The 20,703-nt window shown below is 39.4% G+C and overlaps 1 protein-coding gene across 1 annotated transcript; it reads left to right on the top strand.

The window, feature by feature from the left end:
* Positions 1 to 6,328: 6,328 nt before the first annotated feature.
* Positions 6,329 to 20,388, top strand: LOC117267618 (potassium channel subfamily K member 5-like). Its single transcript, XM_033643632.2, has 5 exons — positions 6,329 to 6,810; positions 16,273 to 16,384; positions 16,695 to 16,861; positions 16,949 to 17,117; positions 17,218 to 20,388. The coding sequence occupies exons 1-5, from the start codon at positions 6,625 to 6,627 to the stop codon at positions 18,165 to 18,167; spliced, it is 1,584 nt and encodes a 527-aa protein (XP_033499523.2). The 5' UTR covers positions 6,329 to 6,624; the 3' UTR covers positions 18,168 to 20,388.
* The last annotated feature ends 315 nt before the right edge of the window (positions 20,389 to 20,703 follow it).

Raw genomic sequence — 20,703 nt, 5'->3', positions numbered from 1 at the left:
CAGGACCTTTAGCAGTGCAGATGTCTATCATGTTGAACGCCAGTAACCTGATTAAGTAATAGTCTGTTAAATAAACTTGACATATCACTGACCCAGAAAGGCTGCAGATCAGTTTTTAAGGTGAAATTAATACAGAGCACTCCAAATTCCACATGTGAACTTGTTTTACTGATTGAACATCACTGAGGTCTCTACAAACTTTTGTTTGAGGTCAGTCATTAAAAGTGTATTGAAACATGTTTTCCTACTTCACTGTTGAGAGCAATGCTATAATTCCATACACACAAATCTAAATTTGCCAAGTCATCCTCCTATTTGAAAGATTTTCAATAGATTTTTTTTTATTTCAATGCAGTCTCTGAAAGATGGTTGATCTGCCATACATTATTATAGCCAATTATTTGGTGATACGCCTACTAAATAATTTTAAAATGCTGTCTCTTTTTTAAGTCAGTTTCATGTGTCATTTGTCTCTTTCAATATGTGGAATCTTGAATGTCTGACTTGTACAAAATACTTTCTTAAAAAAACAGCTGAACATTTAACGATACTTGGTGCATACTTTGATCAATAAAGCTGATTGAAAAATTGTTTTTTTACTTCTGCAAGGTGACTTTCACACAATTTGCTGCAAGAGAACAATGTATCAAAGCTATAATCTGATCTAGTGTGGCTGTTTGAGAAATATGATAGTAACTGAAATAAAAAGATCACACTGTCCTGCTTCGAGATAAAAATCTAAACATGACATACAAGGCAGTGATGACTTTGATGGCCATGAAAGACGCTGAGGATGACATTGGCTTTAATATGAAGCATACAAGCATTGTAACATTTTAATCCAACACAATCAAATCTCTACCTGTCACATGCTGATGTTTGGGCAGCTCTTAAAGTTGTACTTTGATGCAGAGGTCAGTGGTTGATTTTGGCAACAAAAGTACTTGATTAGGGTTAGAAAAATATCATGGTTGACATCAGTCACTCAAGTCGACTCATGTGACTAATAGATGACATGACGAAGTAACTCAATGCTGAGTTTTAGCTTGACATGGGACACGGACATCAGTCTCCTGGGTCAAAGACCTGTGTTTGTTAGACCTATCCACCTCCTCCAAGTGGACTTTTGCACTCTTTATACTATATATGTTTTGAATCAAATAAACTTTACAGAACTTCATAGAAACCCCATCGCCAACCAGTGTTTTGGAGGTGTAACTGCAGAGTGACACAGACACACCACCACACAAGTATAAATGCTCACAACGTCATAGGCCAGGTGTGTAGGGTACAGCGTAGACTCTGCGTAGAGCAGATGCACAATAAATGTGCCTTCAGTTGAAAGCTCAGTGCATCTCATACAGACACTAAAGGGTGCATTGTGTGTCCGTATCTGACACTGAGGGCCACTGCACAAGCTAAGTTTTTTGACACCCTGGAAGTAAGAACAGGCTGTTTCAATCATTCTTGTCTGTTACTAAAAGTTGCAGTATTTCAAGGTTAAAGTCCAAGTATACAGCAGAAGCTCTGGGCTTTCCAAGATAAAAACAGTATGTCCTCTTGGGACTTTGGTCGCCAAATGAAACATGTGTTATACTGTGTTATATCTGAAGTAGATCTTCCGGTTGTCTTATCAAGCCTGCCTAAAACTCCGGAAGTCCCCTTGTATCCCAAAGGGCTTTTAATCAGACCACCATGATGGCCTTCACCAGCTCCACAGCTCAGTGTCGTAGCCTACTTCTTAACATCTTTAGTTGTTTGGTGATAGACTGCATATATAGACAGCCCATATGGATCAAGTAAACATTTAGAAAAGATACATTTCTTTAGGCTTATGGAAAAACAATCTTGCTATCAAAATCAGTGGGCTGCATTCTTTCTTTTTATACTCCTAAAGATAAAGTGATGCACATCTGGTCCAAGTTGAAGTTATTTCCAGGCTCCAACTTGTTGAGACTGATATATATTGTTTATTTACCCCACAGGTAAGAAGGTCCACTGGGTGTTAATACTACAGAGGAGGAATGAGTGTTATGTAAGAATGTGTGTATGTCAGGACATTGTTTATCATCTCTATGAAGACACCAGCAAACCTGCTCCTGGAACCAGCACACAGCTGAGTCAGCTGGTCTAAAAGGTGCCTGCTATCACAAAAGTCTAAGGTTTTTAACCCCTAACTCCTGTACGACAAGCCCCCAGGAGCCGTGCCAGGCTTTGAAGACAATTTTACATTGTGATAAACTGTGGAATTACAACTTCCTGGTCTGTCGCGAGATGCCATTGGGCCAAAAAAGGCTTTTTCTCATCAACTTACATTGTAAAAGATACGTGCTCGGCTGGTGGAAGTGAGACACTTGGTCACTGGAAGTGTGCTTGCTCTATGGGCCCTATGATGCTAAGGTCTTGGTGATTTCATATTGCGGAAATCAAGCTCTTTTGGCTTTGTGCGCTTCTGAGCAACTTTCTCAGGAATAAACAGTGCCGTATTCGGTTCTCTGAAGCTTACTCATTAACACATTTTATTTAAGCCCCCAGGAACAGTGTCGAGCTTTGAAGCCTATTCTACATAGTGGCCAAACCATGGAATTACACTTTCCAGGTCTGTCAGGTGATACGGGGCCAAAAGAAACTTTTTTTCCATAGACTTACATTGTGAAAGATGTCAATCGGTAGATAATGTTTTTTTGGGCATCACAACCCCCGCGATATGACTAATTTCACTGTTAGGATTTGATCCATTTGGTCCAATAACATTTCTAAAGTCTAGAAAAGTTGCATGATAAATAATTTTATCCCCATTCAAGTTAGCACGCAGTGCTAAACGAGAGTTAGCCACTCAGCTGCTGTTAGTCTCCAATTTGCTTACTCTGTGCTCTCAACAATGCAGAGGCAGAGCAGAAGAAGTTGGAAGTTGAACATTATTGGCTTCATGTGCCAATGAGCAACTTCCATGGGAATGAACGGGACCCTGTTCAACAAGATATGACTTCTTAATTATTGAGCTTTAAAGGAGGTTTTCTATGGATTTGTTACCTCTGGACAGAGCCAGATAAACAATGTCCCCCTGTTCCAGTCTTTATGCTAAGCTAAGCTAACCAGCTGTTGGCTCCAGCTACATATTTAGCATCCAGACATCATGGTGATATCAATCTTCTCATCTGACTCTCAACAAAAAAAATGAATGAACGCATTTCCCAAATGTCAAGCTATTTCTTTAATATTTGTCTTGCTGCACTTTGCTATAAAATCATGAACAAAACAATTGCTTAAAGGGCTCTATTTCTTTTTGTGACTCAGTGAAATTCTTTTCTGTTGTAATTTAAATTTCTTTCGACACTGTCATGTCATGTATGTTACACAATTTAATAAGAGGAAGTCAGTGGAGCCCCAGCTAAGTTTGAAATAATAAGTAAGTCACTGCAAAACTACTGTATGAGGATTGAAATGACTTGCTAGTAAGTGTTTAAAAAATGCAGATTGTCAGCTAGTTTTGCTTACTGAATGTACGGAAGGTAACAGTCCAAACAGTCCAGAGAGCCTGCACAGCCTGCAGACATGAAAGCAGGATCTTGTCATGAACACACAGAATTACTGTTTTGGGTCAAACCTAAATATTTTAATGAAGGAAGATCTTGTGTATAATTAGTTAGACTGCGCTGGCATGTTAATGTAGGCTACCTCTGACTCCTAAAGAAATAAAATGTCAAAGGTGTTCTTTGACATGATGAAGGTGTTTCTCTTTTTCTTTTTTTTCCAACAATGTCTTCAGATTTCATCTTTCATTCCACTGGTTTGTAAAAAAAAACCCAAAACAAAACAACAAAAACAGGTTAACATTTGCACTACCACAAGCTGTCGAAAGCTGTAACTGTACACACAGTTCAGTTTCAGCAGTTGCCACTATTTGCTGTAAACACGACTTTAACTTTTATATAGTTCAACATGGATTTTGAACATGGGCACCACTGGCACTATGTGGGCGTGCAGCTGTCTAAAAATGAGCTGTTTGAGTTTATAGTTAACTTTTACTTGCTGGAGTATAAAACAAATTACACACACACACACACTGGCAAAAAATGGCCTTGGGTAAGTAGTACAGCAGTGATCATGATGCAATGTCTTGTTGTCTTGCATGGCATAAATTCTCACACAGCCGCCAACTTTTACACTGTTAGACCACAAGTAATTGAGGTCTTGTGACAGCAATAATTTTGAAAGGTTATATCTTTTTTATTTTCTCGCAGTGTAATGCACAATAATGCAAATTACATGCCATGTCTGACTGACAGGAATGATAATAAACCTTGATCTGTCTGAGTATCTGTGACTCTACTTGTTCCAGCACCAATCAATACGCATGTTCCTTTGTTTGTTCATGGCATCAGTAAAGAAAACAGAATGCATCACTTGAGCAAACAGCTGAGGTCTGGACATTGACATGGTTTACCTTTAGGGGCATGTCCTTTTACAACTAATCACTATCTTTCAATTCCACTTCTTTGTTAAGTTTGCTGCATATCAATGAACACTATCTCACCAAATGCCCTGAGGAAATATTTAGGCTACACCTGGTTCCCCACCTGTCAAACGAGTTCATATGTGAATGGCAAATGTCTTGAGAAACCACAGTGATATTTAAAGCGTATATGAGTCGTACCGTAAGCACAGAAAGTCTCACAATGACTTAGGTTAAGTCTTTTCAGCCGATGACAATGACCAACATCGGGAGGATAAGTGGCTGGGATTTTGAGGTTGGAAAATCAATGTAATCAATGGCAGTTCATGCCACAAAACATGATACCTTGCACTCTAATGAACATGGAACTTTTATGTGTTAAACCATACTGTCATCTGCTGGAGTTACAATAGTTGGGATAAAAATCCTGAGGCGAAATTTTAAGAAGTGATAGACAAGCTTACAGGAGCAGTGCGGCATGTAGTGATGGGGATTGCTGATTACCACTAGCTGAACTTTCTCCCATGTGTCAAGCATGAACTCCCAGTTAGGATTCCTTCAGTGTCCATTGTTCAGGAGGTACAGTATATACTCGGAGCCGAGTTATCTGCAGAGGTCTCTTTCTCTCTAAAACAAACAGACCAGTTGATTTCAACGGTCTTTTAATCAGTGTTGTTCCCACGCTGTTCTGCTTGTCACAGACAGGCCGTTAGCCCTGCTAAAGTGTGCTCACCTTTTTTCTCTGATAACTCAAGATCCAGACATTCAGGAGGATTTTAGTGGGAGCTGAATTATCCGCAGAGGTTCCTTTCAACCAGTAAAAACACTGAATAAAGCAGTTTCACAGTAAAAAATTTCCTGTTTTTCCTGCACTGTGTGGCTCATTGCGGAGGCCTGCTAACTACTGTGGCCAATGCAAAAATGCTAATGGCTTTACCTAGAGCCAGTGTTTGGTTTATCCATTCTGGATAGAAACATGGTGGTGCAACATAGCAGACTCCATGGACTATGTAGTGTAATGTAAGTTATACATGTGTTCTTTGCACTAAGCACCACTATACTGTTGATAAGCCAGCACTATGTTTATTGGGTTAATTTAGCAGTCTGTAATGTTTTGGTACCATGAACGATAACGCAAATGCTAATACTAGTTTGCTAACTAGCTAATTTGCGGTAGTCATTTCCGGTAAGTGCACAACGGCTGTGTTTGGTTTGAGACAATACTACCCTGTCGAAATTCGCACACTACACCAATGAGTATATAGTGCATTATACTACATGGAATTGTACTCACGGAAGTAGGCCTATGTGATTTAAGACATACTATAGGTATTATTATATGTCGAGGACCTGCTCTCTGTGTAGATATAAATGGCTCATCCCAGGCTAATGAAAACCTGATGTTTTATTTTCACATTATACACAAAGGAAAACTTACTTATTGTTTTATATTCCATCTCCATCAAAACACTGCACTACATTGGAGCTTTAATTTAAAAAATGACTTCTTCTTTATTTATTTTTTTATTCCGCTAAAAGTATGATTTTAAGACTAAACAATGTTATTTTAGCTGCTTAATTACAGGACATTTGTATTAAATTCGAAAAAGTCCATTAAGAATATACATTTTTCGTAGGCTATAGTTTAACAAAACTGGTTGAATGTTTCCAAAACTCAATGTTTTAACACGTTCTAAAGTTTTTTGTTTAATGGAGGCTTCTCTGGATGCCCTCGTGTCTCGCAGCTCTACACCTGTAACCAAAAACAGAAACTGGAACAGAGTAGCAGACCCCCTCCTTGCTTTGTTTTCTGGGCGGATCTTCGGTGCTCGTCTCCACTCCTACCCACAGTTGAGTACTTTAGCAGGCAGTACTCCTCAGGCTGCGCACGTGGAGAGAATAGTACCACAGCTGCAGTTCCACGCGCGCTCCTAACCCGCTTTATGACTACTTTTACCCAGTTGTGTCTCGAGCCCAATGCTGTCAGCGGCGGCGCGTTTCATGCTTTTTTCAGAGCCCTCGCGCGGAAGAAGAAACATTTTTGTAAACCTAAAGACTTTCCGAGAATGAGCCCCGCATAACTCCGGGTGCTCTTGTTGTCTACCCCCTCCTTTCTCTGTCTTTTCCCCCTGTCCCGCGCTCTCAAAGTTGAGTCATTGTACATAAGTATGGTAGATAAAGGCCCCTTGTTGACTTCTGCCATTATTTTTTACCTGTCCATTGGGGCAGCAATTTTTCAAGTCCTCGAGGAGCCCAATTGGAAGCTGGCTGCACAGCAGTATAGTGCCTTGAAGAATAAAATACTTGAGGAGTATCCCTGTCTGACGCAAGATGATTTGGACAAAATATTAAAGGTATGGACATGAGCTTAAACTGAACATTGTTTCTATTGAATCTGTGAAACACACACTGTAAACTGTAAACTGCTGCAGGCTAATATCAGTGCAAAGTGAATCACCTAAAACATGTTAAAATATGGTAATCCTGCAGTTTTGTCCGACTTGTAAAGGGTGACACATGAGGGCTTAATGAGCCTCAGCTGGTATGTAAGCTTTCTCCAAACACTAACAAAACTCTTGAGGAATGAGATGTTGTCAGTGCATGGTTCCTCTTTATGGGTCAACACACCCACACTTGCTTTAGGAGCCTGAAGGCCTAACCTTTGAATTATCACAACACATGTTATATCAATAATCAACAATCATTAAAGTTCCCTGAATTGTCACAAATTCCCCGTAAAGCCTCATTAAAGTTATCTTTGGTGGGGTCCTTATGTCCATGCCTAATGATTAGAATTATTTGATTACCTAGTTGAGATAAGTTGCAGTTGTAAACCGGGACCGACAGTATGTGTATGAGTAGTGATTACTGTATGATACTGGGTGTGAAGGGCCAATCTTTAACCTTGGCCCTCAGAAGCTTGCAGTACATGGTGTTCCATTGCAGATTTCTTGTCAAAATGGCAATTCCATAACCAGTAGTAAAGCTGGTGCCACTGACCCCTGAGGTTTTACCGTCAGCACTGAATGAACACATAGTAAGTCAACATGCCTGTGATTTCACAGGTGTTTGCCCCATGACATGTTGTTTGTTCACTTTCTTGATATGTGTAGCCTTTATGACCTTGACTCCATTTGTCTCAGATGTCTTAGTATGACAAGAAGATATGATCTTAATGTGTCAAGGGAAAGAAGAAGAGTGCAGAGTGCATGTGTTTGCAGTGTAAACAGCAGTGTGTATGCTGCATACCATCTCAGTGGGATCCTTTTCTGTACTAGTAACACTGCAGCCTACAAATTATGTTTGTATACAACTAATCTGACACAGCAAATTTGTCATGAGGGAAATGTAATGCTGAGCAGTTGTGTTTTTATTAACATTATTGTGGAATTTTGCAAAATAATGCAAAATGTTGCTACTGAATATTTTAGCAAAATGTTAACTTAAAACGCAGTTGTTTATTTCCATTGTTTTTTGCAATAGTCTTGCAATGCTGCATTTATCACAGTGACTGCAGCATTGCTTTTTTGATAACCTTTTTTTTTTATTAACATTTAACAAAAATCACAATCTTCCCCTTACATTAACCAAAGTGCATTTGTTGCCTAAACCTAAAACAAGAGTCTGGACAAGTACCTTAAGTTCTCTTAAGTTCTGGTGTCAAGGTCTTGGACTCAGTATGCACACCTTCCCCCCCAGCCATCTTCTTTGGAAGCCTGCACAGTACATGAATGTAGTGTTTGGTTACCTTAAATGAACATTGTCTCTGAATGCAATCTAGTCATTTCCAGGAGACAGGGTTGAACACTGACAGTGGTTTGTTTCTGTCAAGACAGGGATATCAAGCATTTTTGCAATGCCCTTTTTGTGTCTTTTTGCACTTGCAAGAATGACATGACCAGAAACATGTCTCAATCTGTCCCCTTTTTGGGCCCACATCAGTATTAGTGAGATTTATTATCCCACCATCCCCCCTTCTGCTTCCTTCTGCTGCTCCTTTCTGTGTTTAAGGGAAGTGAAAGGGATATGCCCATGACCCCCCCATTCGTGGCATCTCTAACAGCCAAATCCCCACACTGGCCAAATCTACTTCTAAATGTAGTCAGGAATATCATGGTTGAGAGATTTTGGACATTTTCCTTTGGCAGTTGCTGCTGTGGAGCAGCTGAAAGAGCTGTGATTTGGTTGAGCTCTTAGCGGCCACTCAAGTGAAACAGAAACATTTCCTGCTCCTGTGTGCTCTCTGAGAGACAAAGACCACATCATGTCATCTGTGGGGGTTCAAGACACTTTCAAAATCATTGACTTCTTTCCCCAGTTGAACAGTCTGCTGGGCTCACCTCTTATCATTCTACACTTGTAGTTTACAAGGATTTTTCCTCTGTTGGTGTTTGCCAACACACCTGCTTCAAAGGTTTTGGAGTCAGTAAAACGGATAAACATACGGTATATCACCCTGGAGTTGCCTCGATCAACTTTACTTGTGTAAGGAGAAGATGTTCTATAAGGTTTCCATGGTGGAAACTTTGCTCAGCTTGTTAACAATTAAAATATATAAGCAGGCTTAACAAGAGAAGGCGACACTCTTGTAAAAGTTAGTGTTCTCTGTTTTATTAACAAGGAGTTTACTATTAACTATAGGGCCCTTGAAGTGGTCACAGTTTACAGATTGGTTTTTATGGTCCATCAATAACGGCTCTTGAGAAGCTGTTAAAACTTCAGTGGGGTGGTGGTGGCTGCACATTATCTCTACTGCAAATAAGAAGTGAAAACTCAGAGTCCTGGTCGTAGCATGAAGTTGAAGTAGCATGCTTTGTCTTTCAGCATTGCCCAGAAGCACTGTGGACATAGGGAGGTAGGGTTAGGAGGTAGAGAACGCATTCTAAAGTTTACAGCACAGCACATATTCTTGTCTACATTGTACTAAAACGCATGCATGTACAGTATATCTCAATCATAAAAGTGCTGTGTGTTTTCATAGCTCCTTAACAAACTGCCAAGTGTCCCATAATTCCTCAGTTTTGGGCTTTGGTACTTACAACATTACAGCCCCAAACTTACCATGAGCAACTTATACTCATTTAGAAAGAAGGAGCTGCTCCAAATGATTTCATTTGTCTTGGAAGAATAGTTGCCTAGATTAAGCTATAGATAACAATGATTTTTTTTTAAATCACACATGAAACTTGTCATTGGTTATGTGTTCAAATATTAACATTTAAATGGTAATTTAATGCTTAAAAAGTAGGGCTTCTAACTATTGATTGTTGGTGTAAGAAGTGTGAAAAAATACTGTTTTCAATTTTTTAAGCCTTTTTTGCCCAACCGACTGTGGAAAACCCAAATAAATTCAGTTGAATACTGTTGTATAAGACAAGCAAATCCTCCCATTTGACAAGCTGGAACCAGGCTGAAAATTGACCAACTCGATTAATCCATGATCAAAATAGTAGATACATATTCTGTCGATGGACCAATTGTTGCAAGCTCTAATATTGAGCAAAAGTAATTTTAAACAAGAAAAACATTGAATACCATTTAAAAATCAGTCCATCTATATTCCTCTGTACCATATAAATAAAAAAAAGTTGAACTCGTACATAGAATGACATATGATGGGACCTGCTGAAGGCATGAATTCTACAAATACCTCATACAGTGTGTCAGTGAGAAGAGGGTGTATGGTGGTAGGAAAATATTGGGATCAAAGTCTGCAAGGAAGACCATGTGTTCTGGTTTTCTGCCGAAGGAAAAATGCAGTTTTTTTTCAATGATATTTGGAAATTTGGTTTTGCCTTCTTTTTTTCAGAATATTTGGGGCAAGGGTTTACCCTAATGAGTCAGCCTGCAACCTGTGATGCGAACTTGATTTTTTTTTTCTTTCCTTGGGGCAGCTTTGGTTTGCACTTTGTTGACTTACCATACCATACCATACCAACTTTATTTATAAAGCACTTTAAAAACCCAGTGGACCAAAGTGCTGTACACAATTAAACATAAAGTGTACAATAGGCATAAGACATAAATTATACATAAATCAAAGCAAAATAAAAACAATAAAGATAAAAACATAAAGTGCAATAAAATAACACAATATAAAACCATCAGACTTGATAGAGGAGGTTATCTGACTTCACTTTCTGCGTGACACTCTTGTTGCATTAGAATTAAAAGAAGATTGCAAACACTGCTCAACACACTGTCACGTGTACAGGGAAACATGGCCTCTCGTTAAAATGAAGAAGCGCTCTGTCTTCAGGGATTGCTGACTTTGTCATGTGCCCAGGGTGCTTTCTCCGGCCACCAGCTTAAAAATAACAAAGTCTTTATTCCCTTTTTGAAATATAAGGGGAAAAACAACATTTACACTGAAATCATATAAGATAGCTATGTGTTTAAATGTTAAGAGATTAGGTGTAAGCAATTAATTGACAAGACTGGAATGTCTTTATTTCCTTGTAAGCCTAATTTGATTAACTTCAGCCCCAGACAGCTAACTGTGCTGTGTATTGTCAGTACAATGTGAGATTGTCACCATTTACGTCAGCATACCAAGTGCACCCAATCTCCACTGTTCTGGAGGTCAACCCAGTTTAGCAATGAGTCTGCTGTCAGCCCAACAGAGAAATGAAAGAATGAATAAAAATACCATATGCTGTGTTAATGAGGTACTGTTTTCAATCTCATGCAGTATTAACAGGCTAATTTAAAGCAGCGACTCACAAATCTGTTAATGGTGTAATATGCTCTGCTTAACAGATGGAAGAATCTTTTCACTGTCTGGGAATTTTACAGCTTCACCCTTTATGTCTTTATCAAATCCAGAAAAAGCTGTAAAATGGTCATAACTTGTTTGTACTTTGTCTTAATCAGCAACAGTTTCTTTTAAATGTGAATTTGTGAAGATATGATTGGTTCATACGTTGGAATATATCACGCAAACCGCAACCCACACGTTTTCACACCACCTGTCTCTTGCCTTCCATGCACTCCATGGTGGATCTTTGATTGGTGCTTCGATTTAAAATCAAAACTTAAAGACATGGAAGAGAGTGACTTCATTGTTTGTAAGTCTGTCCAATTCCCCACAAGCAGCTGTTGGGTTCATGTGCTTGATGTGGAAAAATCCTTAGGAGCTGGACTGGTATGCGGGGCCGCCAGCTGTTCTGATAACAGTTGGAGTTTGTCATTGTGGTTTTTACTGTTCCTTGCTTATCAGACTGTGACAGTGGCACGTGCATGCAGTCTGGCAATATTTACAGTTCCCCAAAAGTAGTGGAATCCTCCAGAGTGTGTAGTCATATCGTAAAACATTGTGATGTTCAATATGAATTAAGTCAGCATAATGTATTTCATATCAAGTTTTTGTTCACAACTTTGTGTAGTTCTTTTATTATGGATGTATGCCTTTAAAAAAGAGCAGCTCAACAGTTGATTTCTGTTTCAGCATAACAATATCCCAAAATATGTATGCTCAATGAGTATATATTATTGATGTAAATAGAGTTGTTTTAGATTGGGGATAAAAAAAGACACAGAGGTCATGCAGAAACTTAAGACTCCTCATGGTCCCACCCTACATTCTGTCTCTCTAAGGCCACAGACACACATGCGTGAAATTAACATTTGTGAATATTCGCCCTCCCATTTACTTCCATTCAATGTGAGGGAAGGGGGTAATAAAGCATTTGCTTCTGGTGTCAAAGCAAATTAGCATCTTCGCATCGAATGGTTGGAGTTCAGTTTCAGTAAACGTTGACCGGCAAAGTTGCAGCCGCAACTGATAGCAAAGAAGTATGTGTGGTTGGTTGGCAGTGAGTCAGAAGATGGGTATGGAACAAAAGAAAATGGAAAAGTAGCAATAACAACATATGTCGTGTTATTTATTAGCAAGCAAGCTAACAAATAAAACCATTGTTTAACTCAAAAGGACTACACATCCACAAACTGATTTCCATGTGTGTCCCATTCAGCACTGCACACATTCAGCATGAATACTGCTTCAGCAGGCGATGGTCACACACCTGCATTCTGTCAGTGTGACTGCGCCCATATGCTGTTTTTTGCAACTTGCAATCGGTGGCATCAAACTTTCAGCACAGATTGTGTTTTGCAAGCATTGCTTTGCTTAGTCAGTTACCAAAAATGCTGCCAATTATTTTTCCAATAATCAACTAATCATTTCAGCTCTATTCATTTTTTTTAAAAAAAAAGTTGCTCAGTGGGAGTTTAATGGAGATGTTGTGTGTTTGTTGTGTTTTACAACTGGACATCCAAGGCAGTGATGAGACAGCTGTAAGTGCTGTCGTAGGGCTAGAAAGGTGTTAACTTTTGTAAAAACAAGGATATCTTGCTTCAGCATTCTTGTGTTTCAGTAACACAGTGTACCAATGCACTGACTGTGAGTCAGTTTTACTTTAATCATAATGAGCCGAGCATCTTTGTGTCTGTGGTTTTATTTAACTTAACACAATTTATAACTGCAAATATTATTTACCTAGATTTCTGGATTATTTTGATGTTTTCCACTTTTTCCAGACCTAACTTTGACATTTACAGAAGAAACACTGCTGTAGAAAAACATCATCTACAGATGGTGTTTCCTAAAGTCAATTAGCTCTTCTTAAACGCTCTATTTCATCCAGTCCATGTTGGTAGCCTGATATCCAGTTGTCTCATGGCCAGGCCTAGGGGAGCCAGTTTAACAACTTCCTCCTGAGCTGGTTTAGGCTCAGTAAGACACAAAGTGTCTTTTATCTCGTTCTCCTCCAGTGTTGTGCATTTTGACTTGTTCTCAGGGTTATTTGTGACCAGGAGTTGACCAGTAGCTGACCTTTAACCTTTTAAGGACCATGTGCATTGCAAAGCCTGTTTGTCATGTTTGAGCATCTTTTCACTGGGTAATGCTTTAGTATTACTTGTCCTTGTCATATGCCTTTTGTAGAATGGTTCAATGGTAGCGATACAGGATATTCAGAGTTTTGCATTATTAGTGAATGTGTTAACCTAAGTTCTGCCTTTTTAAAGTTAAGTTCCTCGCCCTCTATTTAAGTGACATTTATTGAGGGCATGGTGCTCCCTCCCATGATTTGGCTTGCACTCTGCCCTCATTGTATTTCCGCAGATCAGCATTTTGTACATCTCCGGCAAACTGGTAACATGTGCAAATCACCCTCTTCATTCTGGTATAAGGTGCAGAGCTGAGCACACACAGACCACAGCCGTGACTCACAACCATAACATTTGTCACTTTTTCTATGTTACATAGCAAACAAACCTCATACTGTTACAGTCCTAGCTAGTGTGGTAACATTTCATGTTAGCTGCAACAGAGGAATGAATGGGTGGTTGTTTGGGGGATTTACACAGTGTCTGTCTTTTGAAATCTGCTTTGATGTTATGAAACTTGTCTCATCACTTTCCATTCATACAAGCCACAGTGCTGGAAACCTACAGTGCATGTGACACCCTTTATGCTTTGTCTGTGGGCAGATTTTAAGAGACAGCGCACATGTTTATCAAGAACCCTGCTTTTGGTTTGATACAGTCTGCTGTAGTGGTGTTTTTACTATTTGTACAAAAGGGACACATGGGAACACTTTGGTGTTACAAAAATACATTGCACATATTACCATTGTCTTTCCTTTGTATATTAGATATAATCTCTATAAATGTATATCTGCAAATGTATATAGAATTTGGAGACAATGGGGCAAGATCATGGTATCACAAGTGTTCAGTTTGTAGTCTGAGTAGTATTGATGAATCAAATTTGAGCAGCAGGTAAACAGTCCCTGTGGAGAGGCAGAATGCATTAGCCGAAAAGCAATTTTGGAACCTATTTAGCTTTATACTAGCTTCTTTTGAATTTATTTGCAGATATCCGTTCATAGAGAAGCCGAAATGCACCCACTGAAGAGGAAGTCTTGGCCCAGATATCTGCTTGTTATACCAGATCTTAAGAAATATTGTCCATTGCCTCCAGAGCCTTTACTGTTGTCAGACCACTAGCTTAGCCATTGGGTTCAGAGATTGTATTAGACATAGCCAGTAGAGTTGTGCATAAATGAATACCAAAATCCAGAAATGAGTTAGCATTTTAACACTCATGATCCCCTCCCCTCAAAGTTATTGGGTTTTTGGTTAGATGCCTGAAATAAGTACTGCGCTTAACGCAAGCTTAAGAGACTTTCAGGCTTTGTTCAACTGTATAAATGACGTCAGTAAATAACCCACTCGAGAGTTTTGAAGCCTTAACGTGTCTTAAAGACAGTTGCCAACAAGAGGCCAAATGACACTACGGAGTGTCATCACGCCGAATATGACTTTACAGCCTCATTGTTTGTAGCAATGTTGAAGTCACACAACCCTGATGGCTTTTCACTTCTGGCTATTTCATTTATACTTCAAAAATCCTAAAAGTAGAGTTCATTTGTGAAGATTATTTTGCTGAACAAAATGTGTAAGTATCATATTTGACACAGTGCTTATTTTCTGCATTTCTAAAAATTCAATGGAAAAATCCTGTTAGCTTTTATTTGAGGGAACCAGGGTGATTCTAACTTCTGTGTTAGTCTACAAAAAAAAGTCATCCCTTCAGCCTTCTATTCTACACAGTTAAAGGGGAAATAGATTTACATTTTTGTAGGTAGACTGTTAAATCTACACAACTGTAGTGTTAAGTGGTTCATTACGTCAACAGGGATATGCAGTTGTGGGGTATCAAAGATTCCTGTAGTCAGCTTAAGCCAAAGAAGATCTTACAAGCATGATCAATGACAAGGTCACTCCATGCATATGGATGTAACCAGTACGTACAGATGCTGTTGACTCAGGAGGACTGTAAAATGGGACAGTTATCCACTGGAGTGAGGTTTTTCCTCTTTAATTTCTAGTCATGGTTCGAACACAAACTTGGTCATCACTGCTGTCATCCTGAAGCCCAATAGGCGAACTGTGTTGTTTCAGCAGACAAAAGAATGGCCTCCCCTTGTGCTAGTAATTACAGAGCAGAACTGTCACAGACCTGTTATTATTTAAGAACCAAGCATCTTCCAGTGCTTAAGGGCTTATGTGAATTTTGCCAACCCCTGCACATTTTCCCCCTTCAAGCACATTCGGAGAAAGAAAAACTTTGGTGTGGGGTGAATGCATTGTCCCACCACACATGGCCTGGTGTTTTCGAATGCCCAAAAGGGCAATTCAGTTTCTGTTGTGGCTGTTCAAGCACACATTTGGTTGGGAATGATTGATTAAGGGCTTTCTGCCTCTTTTGAATGTCATCACTAAAACTGCCTTGCAAAAATGAGCTCATGTATCCCATGCTCTAGGCGGTTAGAGACAAATATTGCCTGTGGATTATGCGCAAAATGATAGTTTTTCATCTATATATCAGTATTTTTCAATAATGTTATATTCGGTGTGTCTTTGATCTTGAAAACAAATAACATAGAAAACAGCAACCACTGAAGAACCTTGTTGTGAGCTTTAATCCATGCCTCATCATAGGATTATGAAATGGCTGTTTAGGCCTTCCTGTTTTCCTACCAGTATAAGCAGTGGTTAGAACTATAAACACCCCAGGGCGACGGTGATTCTCCAGAGTGCCTCAGTGCTGCTTCAGCTCATCAGTACCTCAGGAAGGATGTGGTGGAAGAAATAAAGCTTACACAGGACAAACTTCCTGTCTTCCTTTAGCTCAGCTAGATCGGACTGTTTTCTAACTGCCAATTGATAGCATCCATTCATTTAACGCCCATTAATTTCTCTAAATTAAATTCAAACCTTCACTCAGTCGTGTTTCTTCCTTGTCCTAGGTGGTGTCTGATGCTGCAGGCCAGGGGGTCACTATAACTGGCAGCAAACCCTTCAACAACTGGAACTGGCCAAATGCTGTTATCTTTGCCGCCACTGTTATCACCACTATCGGTAAGTACTTCTGAAGGTTTAGCAGCAACAGCAACATGATACTCTTGGAAAATACATGCACTGAGCTGTCAGGCAGACTTTTAGAGCTCTTACTTTTTTTCAAAGGGACAAACTTGTTTGCAGACAAGTATGTATAAATCACAAACAGGAAACAGATGAGATGGACTCTGATCAAGACAACCTGTATCCGTGGCTTTGTTTTTGTAATTTCCTTCTCCTCCTGTAAAGCTATACTAAAGAGACGTAAATAGTTGTACATGGTTGACACATCCTAACCCTAACCACTTTGTTTTACTTTTACTTTTTAAAGGATATGGGAACATTGCCCCTAAAACGTCAGCAGGCCGTGTATTTTGCATCTTCTATGGGCTCTTTGGTGTGCCTCTGTGTCTTACCTGGATCAGTGAGCTAGGAAAGTTCTTTGGTGGCAGAGCCAAGCACCTGGGCCAGTATCTAACCAAGAAAGGATTTTCACTGGTGAGTTGATATGAGCTTTTTTCCCACCTCTGAGAAATAACTTGCACCTTTTTGTGGTATTACAAAACTTTTTTTTTTCTTTTCCAGAGAAAGGCTCAGTTTACCTGCACAGCCATATTTCTGCTCTGGGGTGTGCTGGTCCATTTAGTCCTTCCACCTTTTGTGTTTATGTCCCAAGAGGGTTGGACGTATATTGAAGGCTTATACTTCTCATTTGTTACCTTGACCACAATTGGTTTTGGGGACTTGGTAGCAGGTAAGCTAAGAAATAAATTACTTTGATTGAACCAATCAAATTAAAGCAGGCCAGAACTCTGGATCCAAGTGACCGTTGACTATTTTGTTTGTCCTTGCAGGTGTGGAACCAGATAAAGAATACCCAACTCTGTACCGTTACTTTGTGGAAGTGTGGATTTATCTGGGGCTGGCCTGGCTTTCTTTGTTTTTCAACTGGAAAGTGCGGATGGTGATCGAGGCCCACAAGGCACTGAAGAAACGCCGCAAGCTGCGCAAGCTATCTCTTGATGAGCTCCGGCACTACAAAGAGTCTCACAAGGCTGCCCTCAGTTTGCCACCCACTCCTAATGACGTTAACATCTTCAGCTTCCTGTCCAAGAAGCAGGAAGGCTACAATGACTTGATTAAGCAGATTGGCACCAAAAAAGATGGCAGAAGGAACGGCGTTAGTGCCAACACCATCAATAAATCCAAAGATATTGCTCGTTCCCAGAGTTGCAATGACGCTCCTATGTTTAATGGTCACACCATCCTTAGTCTGGACCGTTCACCACGCCAGAAGAGACGCTATAGCTTCAGTGATCGCGTCACTGTTGCTTTTTCAAAGTCCAAGAACTACCTCCTGGGCTCAGACAATGGTTTGCTGCTAACAGAGGACCAAGTAGAGGGTGATCTAGAACTTGACCAAGGCCAAATGTATGAGAACCAGCTTGACAAAGACGTTGACCTGGAGAACGTAGGTGTGGGAGATTGTGGAGCAGGTGGTCGAAGGGCATGGGACTCAAAGGAGTACCATCCCCTAACGTTCCAAAATGCAAACATTACTTTTATAGATGAGGAGAACTTTCTCAGCAATAACTTGGAGGAGGAAGAAGAAGATGATGATGATGATGATTCAAAAGCAAAGCTTTCCATTACTACATGTGATGAAAACATTGAAACAAACTCCAAGGAGGAGCAGAGTTCTGAATCTGAAGGGTCTGTGTTCACTAGTGACGGTTCAGAACACAGCCACTCCTATGAGAAACTTGTAGAGGAGTATGCAAAGGAAGAAAACACAGAATCTTGAACTATGTGAAGTCAACACATCTTCCTGGTCCTCTGTTGTTGACTATGTTGGCATTGAAGTATATGTATTATAATGTGAATTGTTTAAAAGAATATCAGAAGTCCTGTTGCACTTATGGGGGTCTGATATTGAAAGACTGCAAAGCCGAGATCAAATTTCAAATGAATGTTCTTTTTATAGCTGAGAAAAGAAAATCCACATCTAATGACTGTTGAAGGTGGAGCTGCCTATGAACTCTTGAACAAACATGGATTACAGAGCATGACATGTAACCCCATGAGTATTTAACATCTACTCTATTTATGTCTTTTTATACGGTTTGAAAAACTATACCCCACACATTTTTTGTAATGTCCAAACCAAGAACTATTCACTATTAGTGCTTTTGCTTTAGATTAAGAAACTATGTTGAAGTGTACTTGATTCCACATAGTTTGTTCTATGTATATTCACCATATTGGTGCTTTTATAATATTTATTAAAATGAAGGGCATAGTAGCTTTTAATCAATGGCTACATGGGTTTATATGTCTCCTATTGCACAATTCCACCAAACGAGGACAGTTCAAAGTCCATTTCAGTGCAGACTGTCTTTGTAGAACCTGAGCCAAACGTTTGTCCTTAAAGAAAATGAAGGGGGTTAAGGGCCAAATCTCGTTCTTTTTTTCCTTTGGTATTTCACTTGTTTCTTTTGTGAAGTCCTTGGTAACTTGTTTTGTCTGAGATTTCTGTGTGTTTTGACTGTAAGCAATAGAATTGTGACTGCACTAGAGGTTATCAGTGATTCATAGCAAAATCCGGGGGTCTAGAACCAGCTGAAAGTATAGTTGGAAAGGAAAATCATTAATTTTAAGAACAGAGAAGCATTTATGGCAAATCTGCATCTCCTGCCAGAGGGACACTGTAAGCTGAGATTTGTTTGACTATTTTAAACACTTCTGTTCCAAACTTTGACTGCTGTAAAAAAAAAAACATGTGCTTTGGAAATGATCCTTCCATTGTGACACACACTAGACGCCTCTCAGAATAACCTCAAATTGGTTTAGTGAGCACATACTTTATTGTTGTTTTGCTGCTGACAGCATGTCAAGTGTCAATCTGTGGCTTCTGGGCAGTCTACCATGGCAGTGCATAATGGGAACTCTTACAGCAACAATATTTTCACTTTTTGTCTCTTTAGCACCCTTTCACTTCATTGTATTTGTCATGTAAATATTGTCTGGAAGCCCATCAGTAGCCACAAATGCAGCTCTGCTCAGGACATGGCCTTGGTGCTCATGTTTGCCTATGGGGGCTTGCACTAGCATGAAAGACTGAAGCACCGCTCATGACAGGCATCCAAGGTTAACTTGCAACAGATCGATACTCTCTTGACGTATGTTTCAGCCATGAGACACCAAGTCGTCAGTCTGTGTGCTCTCAATTACTGTATAGTATTCCTCCCTTGTTTCATGTGAACACAAAACTCGAGAGACCATTATATGTCCATTGCTTTTCAGAGTCTCACTTTTGAAAGGGCCCTCAGTTACCCTGCTCGCCCGCTGCCTTTTGCACATGTTAGCTTGCACACAAAAACTTGAAACAGTGTTACTTTGAATAGTAAGATGGCAGTGTCACAAAGGGCTCCTTCAATTTTGAACTCCTCATTCAAGCCAGTTGAACAGTAACCTGTAAATATAGTCCAATGTCTGTAGGGTTTTTCTTTTGTGAACAGACCACACCTGAACTCCTAATTCTGCCTTACAGATGACTGCTGTGAAGTGACAATGCCTTAAATCCACTGCAAAGCAGGGGATGTACAGTACAACCTGACATCTATTGAATGTACTTAAAATGGTTCACTGAAAGATTACATTTTTGTTTTTTTTCCCATCTATTGTTTTGTCACAGAGCCACCACTGAAGCCTTACGTGGACATTCCTCTTTCTCTGTTTTTGCAGGTTTTCCTTGATATGTAGGTTTAGCATTGTTATATAGCCATGGTACTTGTCTGGACTGAATTTCAAGTTTGTCTTTAGATTATTAACTAAATATAACAGGTTAGGCTGGTTTAACCCATTGTCTGTAGCTTTTCTCTTAATGTTGCTCCATTGTGTAAAACTCCAGTAGAGTTGTGTTTTTGGTTGTCTTTTTTTATCGTTAAATTATTCATGTTTGTAAAAGTTTGCATGTGACTTTCAAAGGAAACAATATATTTCATGTAAATAAACATTTAATAAAACTTGAGTGTTTTTTGTGATCCAATGATTTTACACAAGGTTCTGTTAAAGCCTTGATCATACAGATCAGTTCATACAGATGTGGACAACTGAGTTGCAGACGGACAGCAGACATGCTTCTCTAAGTACTACATGAATACCACAAAACATGATTCAACATTCAATATTTTATCAACGTGGTTGATAGGAATTTGTTGATTGTCATTTCTCACTTAAAGACTAATACAGTAAAATCACTCATGAACATACTACGTTAAGCAAAATAAAAACACATAAGTAGTATCCATATCCATAAAGTAATGATAAAAGCATGAAAC

This window comes from Epinephelus lanceolatus, chromosome 15, assembly GCF_041903045.1.
Source record: "Epinephelus lanceolatus isolate andai-2023 chromosome 15, ASM4190304v1, whole genome shotgun sequence".
Lineage (NCBI taxonomy): Eukaryota > Metazoa > Chordata > Actinopteri > Perciformes > Serranidae > Epinephelus > Epinephelus lanceolatus.
The sequence above is the reverse complement of the archived record's forward strand: the minus strand, read 5'-3'. Positions and strand labels throughout refer to the sequence as shown.